The sequence below is a fragment of the Limulus polyphemus genome, unplaced genomic scaffold, assembly GCF_000517525.1.
Source record: "Limulus polyphemus unplaced genomic scaffold, Limulus_polyphemus-2.1.2 Scaffold929, whole genome shotgun sequence".
Taxonomy (NCBI): domain Eukaryota; kingdom Metazoa; phylum Arthropoda; class Merostomata; order Xiphosura; family Limulidae; genus Limulus; species Limulus polyphemus.
The window spans coordinates 108,953-118,829 of NW_013666539.1; the positions used below are offsets into that span (position 1 = coordinate 108,953).

The 9,877-nt window shown below is 35.1% G+C and overlaps 1 protein-coding gene across 1 annotated transcript in view; it reads right to left on the minus strand.

The window, feature by feature from the left end:
• The window catches only part of LOC111086216 (glutamate receptor ionotropic, delta-1-like), a 44,458-nt gene that overhangs the window by 13,746 nt on the left and 20,835 nt on the right, over positions 1-9,877 (minus strand). The window contains exons 5-8 of the mRNA XM_022388165.1: positions 8,223-8,381; positions 4,725-4,890; positions 3,108-3,322; positions 640-745 (exon numbers count right to left, since the gene is read on the minus strand). Of these exons, the coding sequence (XP_022243873.1) occupies positions 640-745; positions 3,108-3,322; positions 4,725-4,890; positions 8,223-8,381 (646 nt within the window). The remainder of the gene's footprint in view (positions 1-639; positions 746-3,107; positions 3,323-4,724; positions 4,891-8,222; positions 8,382-9,877) is intronic.

A 9,877-nucleotide genomic window follows, 5' to 3' on the forward strand; every position in this document is an offset into this window, starting at 1 on the left:
ATTATAAGCCCCCACTGCTGAAAGGGCGAGAATGTTTGGAGTGACGGGGATTCGAACCCGCGACCCACAGATTGCAAGTCGAGCACCCTAACCACCTGGCCATGCCGGGCCTGTTCATTTTGCGACTCGTTTAAATGAATTAAACTGTTAAAATTATCAATGATCCAGCTTCCCTCGTGACAAGATAAAAATGTTGAGATGTTTTAATATTAAGGAAGTACGAAAGTGACCCGGCACAGCACGCTAAAGAAATTCGTCCCTAGGGCAGAAATTATGCAAAATCTTTAATTCCACATAACTTGATTAGTCCAAGAAATGGTTAGAAATAACTGACTTGGAAAATTAATTTATTTTAGTTTTGATCGTAGTAATTATGTTATCAAAATGTTTTTTCCATATCACAAAATTGTTAACTAAGGGTTAAAACCGATCCTACATTTATTACTGTTAATCTATGAAAATTACAAAGAGGAAATAAATTATGTTATTGTTTTGAATGTATCAAAAATCAAGTATACTAATTTATTTACTGTATTTAACGTTTTCTGTTTTTTAAATATCAAACTTTATCTAGTATTTCATTGGAGTGAAAATATATATATATATTCTTCGACTCAGCCTTCGTATTCAATAACTTAACTCCTTTTTCTACAAGAATCACAGCCTCATCGTCTCCTTCGGTCGTATCACATTTTCCTTTCAACCTTGATGCATGGAGCTGCCTAAAAGATGTGTCAGTGGGAAACTAGAAAAAAAAAACATAAGCCAGAGAGTCAAATTTTTTTAGCCAGTAAATATTTGAAGTGTTTAGTTCTTAACAGCTGAAGCATAAGCTTAAACTACCTAAAATAGCGAAGGACTAAGGCCTAAAACCTCCAGGTAGTGTGTTTTGTCTGAAAGAACTTCCTTGAACTTTTGAAGCACTACTCTCAAAGTTTCAGTGTCTGTATACTTCAAATTAAAATATTATTAGAAGATTAGTATTCTGACAGGAAATTTGCTTATGATTTTTTTGTTGAAATAATGTAATCTAATAACAATCATAAGTAATACGGTTATTGTTACTACGCCTGTAATATGAATTATGAAATCGTTAATTAAGGAATCTTCGTACTGCCTAGTAGTTTAGTTGATAACCTAATTGTTATGGTGTATACGCCTTTTACAGGCTGGCGAAGAATTATTACAATTTTGCTTGTCATAAGACATTAGTATTAGGCCTATTACATTTTTAATCTAGCTCCTTAGGAATTTTCATGAATTAGAAGAGTGTATAATATTAGCATTCCAAACACACTATATTTGTCATATCCATTGCCAACGACGCGTTTCCTCCAATCCGACCACTGCTGTGTTTGTTGCATCTCAGCCTGACCTGATGAGCTCTGGGATGTGAGAAACGCGTCGTCGGCAATGGATATTACAAATACAGTGTGTTTGGAATGCTAATATTATACATTCTTCTAATTCTGGAAGATCTCTAAGGGACTAGATTAATTTAACCAATATGAATTATGTGTTGATATAATTGTTTATTTGTTTCTTGTTAAGAACAAAGCTATACAATGGGCTGTCTGGGCTGTGCCCACTACGAGTGTTGAAACCCGATTTTTAGCCGTGTGAGCCTCAGTCTTACCGCTGAGCCACTGGAGGGCAACTTGATATAATCCACTCTTTTGTTTTTAACCTTATATTGTTAATTTATTTGTTGTTGATTATCCTTGTTCATACTTCAAGAAATGCTTAAACAGTTAAAAAAAAACTTTCATTTTAACTATTTATACTTCCGTGAAAGGTTAGGGCATGTGTTTGGAAAATACATGTTTATTTTATCTTATTTTGAAATTAAATATCTTAACTTACCCATCGCCCTTATGACATGCCCGGTTCTAAAAGTTATGCTTACACCCAGAAAGCGTTTGTGACGTTTTCTACGTATGTTCTATATAGGAAATCCTCGTCATTTTCCAATAGACGGATTATGAAAAGCACGCAGAGAGGAGTGTTGAGCTTTAGACATGCCAGCTTTACAACGGAGCCTTTTGCACCCAAACCTACGCCGTAGGACTATTGTCAAGATGAACAGTAGTCAGACATAGCAAGACCGGATGTGATGACGTAATTGTTTTAATAAAACATACTCAATTTCTGTCATTTGCCAATTGCACAGGGATTTTCAGGAACCTAACTTTTACAATATTTAACTCTCTCATTATATTAATGTTTGTGTGTATGTTGCAGTCTTTGTAAGTTTTTCATTCGTCTGTATATAATGAAATGAGGCAATTCATTATTATTTTTCCTTTAAATCTGGATAGAATAGGATAACATTTTCATGATATTAATCTTTAATTTCCGCTCCATTAATGTTTCTGAACGACAGACATTAATAGCTGTTCCTTCACACTTCTAGTTATTCAATAACAGCAACTAACATTTAATTAAAATTTGAAAGAACCTTAGAAACTGCATGGCAAAGTAATTTTCTGGTCATTCAACAAAGCCAGATGGCCACCAATGTACAACCCTAAATGCGTTTTTTGTTTTGTTTTGCTTTTTGAAGTGTCGAAACAGTAGACTTCGAATATAAATTCAGTTCCCTTTAAAACGTACCAATACACAATAATTCGACTGCTGACGCACTACGTTTTTTCATAAGAAATCCACTATCCGTGAATGTTTTATGTTAATGCTTTATTCAGTTTTAATAATATCACAGTTGCACTTCCGCGTTGATCTAGGTTATTAAAACAAACCTCAGTTGCCGAGTCTATTTATTAAACAAACCTCAGTTGCCGAGTCTATTTATTAATACAAACCTCAGTTGCCGAGTCTATTTATTAATACAAACCTCAATTGCCGAGTCTATTTATTAAAACAAACCTCAGTTGGAGTGTCTATTTATTAATACAAACCTCAATTGCCGAATCTATTTATTAAAACAAACCTCAGTTGCCGAGTCTATTTATTAATACAAACCTCAACTGCCGAATCTATTTATTAAAACAAACCTCAGTTGGAGTGTCTATTTATTAATACAAACCTCAATTGCCGAATCTATTTATTAATACAGACCTCAATTGCCGAGTCTATTTATTAATACAAACCTCAATTGCCGAGTCTAGAGCACTTCCGTAATCGACAAGCCATTTTGTCGTTGGATCATTCAGTACGGATTCTAAAGAATTACCCAGCTTGTATACGGATGAGGTCAAGAAAGCCGTGAGGTTCCCAGTGTAAAAGGCAGTCACGAGTAACGTAAACATCCACCAGGTGGCGAAGAGGATCCTTACTGAGTCGGAGATGGGAACGTCTTCAGCACCTAGCAAAAACTGTCTGAACTATAGAGAGAACTGTGCTTGATGATGGTATTGTTTTGTCTTGTGAAAAACAAAAAACAAATACGTACTATCTTCTAGGAAAGTGTTCTGTGTTACTAATGTATACATTAAAGTGCTTATAATAATTTAAATACCACTTTCATATTCTTGAAATTATTAAGCCTAAATGTGGGAGTTTAATACTCTTTTTTTCGTTTTCATAAATTTGTAGAAATAATTCAATAACTACTTTATTCATTCGTTTTAGAGAAAAACCACATTGGACTATCTGCTGTGTCCATCGCGTGGAATCGAACCCCGGGTTTTAGCATTGTAAAACCGTGGACTTACCGCTGTCTCACCGGTGGATATTTAATAATTAACACTCAAATGTTGTCTGTTTGTCGCCGTATAGAGTAAATAAACTTACTAACAAAAAAAAAAGAAAGAAAAGTAATGCGGAGACTTTGTACATTCCTACTTGTGTTTTTAGACGTTTCTAGAACAATTAGAACGAAATACAGGCTACTTTCACTCAGTGTGCTTTATGTATACAAAAAATTGCTAAAGAAACAAATAAGGGAGTTAAAATTAATATTAATGAATAGCTCATTTCTTAAGACTTTTATATGGATGAGTTACATTATATATAAACACAGAATAAGACTTTTATATGGATGAGTTACATTATATATATAAACACAGAATAAGACTTTTATATGGATGAGTTAGATTATATATAAAAACAGAATACAAAAGTTTATTGTTGCATTTTGCTCAAAGCTACACGAGGGCTACCTGTGCTAGTTGTTCCCTAATTTTTAATGGGTAGGTTAGAGGGAAATCAGCTAGTCAATATCACCCACCGCTAATTCTTGGGGTGGGTTTTATCAGAACGAAAGTTTGGGTTTGACCTTGCCTCTTATAAAACACCCACGGCTCTAAAGTGCAGAGAAATTTGTGTATGTATGATAACGAGACGCGAACCAAGGAACCTTATACCCACAGCTCGGTACAAAAGAACTTCTATATTCTATGTTTCGATCGAATTGTGTTTATTTGTTTGTTCTTAACCGCAAAACTACCCAATGGGTTATATGTGATGTACCCACCGCGGTTATAAAAATCTAGTTTTTACCATTATAAGTTTCAGACTTACTGCTGAGCCACTGAGGGGCTAATTGATACACAATAAAGAAAAATAGCCAACGCCTAGAGCGGTAATTATTTCATTAATTTCACTAGAACGCGCCCCGATGCTCAGCAATGAGGCTGAGGGCTTTCAACGCTAGAAATCCGGTTTCGATACTTTGCGGTGGCCACAGCACAGATAGCCCATTGTGTATCTCCGTGCTTAACAACAAACAAACAAACTTATAACTATTAGTATCAAGAGAAACAAACCTTGTTTAACAAGCCCTGAATATACAAACCACATGCATTTCGATAAACTGTAGTTGTATTTTTCGCCACTTTCTTCTCCAGAACAAAGAAGGTATGTCTGAAGACACAGTACGCCGAACAACGTTAATCCCATAAAGATTGTAGCTAAAATTATTGCACACCACACCTGAAAGATTGAAATACGAAACGTTTTAGAAACAAAATCCTAAAAACGGTTCAGGAATGCCTTTAGGAATTAGTAAATAGTCAAATTACGTGTTTCTTCCAACATGCTCTGTTCTTAAAAAAATCACAAAACACTCTTGTGTTATACTTTGTTATTCTATAGTAGAGGAATTCAGTAGCGCATATTAACATTTTTGTAGCTCGTATTAAAGGAGTCCAATAGTGCACATTAAACCTTTTGTAGCTCTTATTAAGTTAGTTAAGTAGCGAGAATTAAACCTTTTGTAGCTCATATTAGAGAACTTCAGTAGTGCATATTAAACCTTTTGTAGTTAATATTAAATGAGTGCACTGGTTCGTATTAAGTATTTTGTATCTCATAATAAAGTAGTCCAGTAGCGCATATTAAACCTTTTGTAGCTCATATTAAAGGAATACACTAGTGCATATTATGCATTTTGTAGCTCATAATAAAGGAGTCCAGTAGCGCATATTAAACCTTTTGTAGCTCATATTAAAAGACTGAAGTACATATCAAACACAACTTGGCTATTCATATTAAAATATATTTCTGATAATCAGTTCCATCATATGTGAGAAAACATTTCTGTAGTACATACTAAACTAACCTCATAATACATATTCCAAAACTAATATAGAACGTACTCCTGTACTTCTTCTTTAATCACATACTTCCTGTAGAATGTAGGATACATTCGAAGACTCGTGTAGTACATGTAATACATATTCCAAAACTAATATAGAACGTACTCCTGTACTTCTTCTTTAAACACATACTTCCTGTAGAATGTAGGATACATTCGAAGACTCGTGTAGTACATGTATAAACATTGTTGCTGTATTTATTTGTTTGTTTATTTTTCGAAGTTAAGCACAAAAGAACACAGTGAGCTATCTGTGCTCTGCCCAGCACGGGTATCGAAACCCGGTTTCTAGCGTTGTAAGTCCGCACACTGTATTTATTTAAAATTGCTCTTGGTATATTTAAACACTCCTATTTTCCTTCCTCCTCGTAGTGTCGTCATCATGCTTACAGAAGCATGGTTATTTCTCATACAGTTCCATCACATCAAGGTGTTCCAGAATGTTCGAACAGGACAAGGCATTAATGACCCCTTTAAATAAAACCAATGTACGTACTTCAAATAATATAAAACAAGCTCATACAATAATACTATCCCACTCTTCCTCGTGGATGGGATGAAACATGTCTCATGTTATCGTCAAATCCACCCAGAACTGTCTGTTCGAACGTAACAAAATACAGTGGGAACCATTGTTCCCTATAATGTTGTTTGTTTGTTTGTTTTTTCACAATCTCAAAGATCAACGTCTAACATTCAGAATATGCAGTGACGTAAGAAGCGGGAGGTCCGCCGTCATACACCACTTTTCAATCTGTTCCAGTAAAAAGGCATCCGAATTACGAAAATTATTCTCAGGAAAAGCAGGAGAATGCATAAAACTTAATCCCAAACTCAAAAGCTTTCATGGCCCTAAGGCGGCCCCTGGACTTTTAATTTGCCTACTACATTTCTGTATGGACTAAATTCCATCCATGAAATGTTAGGAACAGCGGCGGATAGTCTTTCTTTAAATTCTGAGATCAGATTAAAGCCTTGGATGTTAAAATTGATGTATGGTTTCATTTTGTTTCACACCATGTTTCAAAAATCATCTCGATGCTTATTTCGGCGATCTGGCCTATATTCAGTATTAGCGCATCAGCATGTTACCAACAGTAGATTTGGGCATGAGTAGATAGATTAAAATATCTCAAAAAAATCCTGTCATAAAAATGTATCTAATATTGTTCCATATTTGTAGCTAAATGAGATGTTTTATTCGGGGAATATACTGAACCTAACAGGGTTCAACATGTGGCAGCTGCTGCCCATTGTTTGTAAACCCCGTGAAGCAGTGGACAGTTGGATTTACATGAAGTTCGATACAACTGGTCAATTGCCAGATACGAATCTACTGTTTCAATCATTTTGGAAAATAAGCGCAGCTATTTATTTATGCACGTGTTAATTAAAATATTTATGAGTGTTTTTCTTATACCAAAGCCTCATCGGGCTATCTGCTGTGTCCACTGAGAGACTCGAAACCCTGATTTTAGCGTTATCAGTTCGTATGCTTAACGTTGTCCCACCGGGGGAATTAAAATATCTAACCCATTAATTAAAGTTTTGTTTACTGCTTATGCAGTTATTTGAAGAACATCTGCTATTTATTACATATTTTAAAATATTAATTTAGGTTTATTCCTGCGATGAAGTGTTTTAGATCTACATTTCCCATAAAGTAAATGGTGCCACAAGTGTTTAACAGTCAGTTTTTGAGTTACACTTGCCCATAAAATAAATGGTGCCACAAGCGTTTAACAGTCAGTTTTTGACCTATACTTACCTATAAGATAAATGGTGCCACAAGTGTTTAACAATCAGTTTTGGAGTTACACTTACCCATAAAGTAAATAGTGCCACAAGTGTTTAACAATCAGTTTTAGACATGTACCTATCCATAGGTATATGTCTAAAACAGACTGTTAATCACTTGTGACACCATTTATCTTACCTATAAGATAAATGGTGCCACAAGTGATTAACAGTCTGTTTTAGACATATACCTACCTATAAGATAAATGGTGCCACAAGTGATTAACAGTCAGTTTTGACCTATACTACCCATAAGATAAAGGGTGCCACAAGTGTTTAACAGTCAGTTTTGACCTATACTACCCATAAGATAAATGGTGCCACAAGTGATTAACAGTAAGTTTTGACCTATACTACCCATAAGATAAATGGTGCCACAAGTGATTAACAGTCTGTTTTAGACATATACCTACCCATAAGATAAATGGTGCCACAAGTGATTAACAGTCTGTTTTAGACATATACCTACCTATAAGATAAATGGTGTCACAAGTGATTAACAGTCTGTTTTAGACATATACCTACCCATAAGATAAATGGTGCCACAAGTGATTAACAGTCAGTTTTATACATATACTTACCCATAAGATAAATGGTGCCACAAGTGTTTAACAGTCAGTTTTTGACCTGTACTTACTCATAAGATCAATGGGTCCATAAGTGATAAACAAAATTTGTTTAGTGCTACACTTACCCGCAAGCAGCTTCCTATAGCAAAATAAGGAGGACTAAACTTCAAGGTATCACCTAACCTGCCAGTGTAAAATATGGCTGTTCACCTTTACGTAATGTATTTTACTTAACAGCAATCTCACCCATAAGAAAGCATACATAATATCCAGAACAAAAAGCTCAAAAGTACAGTACTCACCCGCAAAGTAAACGGTGCCAGAAGTTTCTCTGTATTGTCTTTCTTTTCTGGTTTCTTTACTAAAACTCCTATATCGTCAGAGAACAAAGTTTCGCTAAAATTAACCACGCGACGACGATCAACATTTACTGTGAACGGTCCAGCTGCCAGATCAACTTTCTGTAAAGACAAAAATATCAGTTTTAACTTCTTGCTTATTTATAAAGGTTTCTGGTCGAATTACAGAATTTTATAATGATATGTAAAATACATATATATATATATAACATACATTTGCTTGGTACGCCCCAGAAAACGATAAAATTGCGCGTAGTTGATGTAAAATTGGTTAATAAATATATTATTTATTCGTGTCATAACTTCATAAGACGTTACAGTACACCTTCCTCTTGAGCTCTCTCACTAGTTAGAATATAATGTCACGAAATTCGACTATCGTTTGTACTTAGTTGAAATGAGTCACTTGAAAATTCAAAGTTAACGAAAAAGTACGGGCCTGACCTAATGGATAATATTCTCAGAGTGTGAATCCGAAGGTTTATGGCTCGCGTCCCTTTATTGCAAAAATTCATTTTGGGGCTGTGAATGTGCTATAAGAATGACGCTTGAATCCTATTGTGGAGAAACAAACATCCTCCCCAACTCAAATGATCCTTACAGGGCATTATTCTTACCAACTCACAAATATTATAAAGATGTGACAGAATAGCTTACCCAAGGAAACGACTCACAATGTTAGCATGGTAACAACCAAAGTGCCTGCATCTAAACTATATGTCTTCACTGAAGACGCAAACCCATGTTGGCATGGTAACAACCAAAGTGCCTGCATCTAAACTATATGTCTTCACTGAAGACGCAAACCCATGTTGGCATGGTAACAACCAAAGTGCCTGCACCTAAACTATATGTCTTCACTGAAGACGCAAACCCATGTTGGCATGGTAACAACCAAAGTGCCTGTATCTAAACCATATGTCTTCACTGAACACGCAAACCCATGTTGGCATGGTAACAACCAAAGTGCCTGTATCTAAACTATATGTCTTCACTGAAGACATGAACTCGTGTTGGCATGGTAACAACCAAAGTTCCTGTATCTAAGCTATATGTCTTCACTGAAGACGCAAACCCATGTTGGCATGGTAACAACCAAAGTGCTTGTATCTAAACTGTACGTCTTCACTGAAGACATGAACTCGTGTTGGCATGGTAACAAACAAACTTCTTGTGCCTAAAGTATACGTCTTCACTGAAGACATGAACTCATGATGTCATAGTAACAACCAAAACTTGTAACTTTAGTATAGTAGTGTCATTCCTGTGCAATATAACATTTATTTATTCATTAATCACGAACAAAACTTACGAAACTTCATATAATTAAAATCATAAATAATAGTCAACGTTAAACTGGTACACAATTAAAAACATTTTATTTAGGCCTATCTATGGCCGTTGTAACGCCGAAACATGTAGAGTCGTCAACTTTTTGAAGGCCAAAGAAAGGCCTAAATAAAATGTTTTTAATTGTGTACCAGTTTAACGTTGTATATTATTTATGATTTTAACTTTATACACAAATGTCAAAATACTATAATTACTTCATATAATGTTTGTTCCTATGACACTTCCCATATACTCCATCAGTTTAA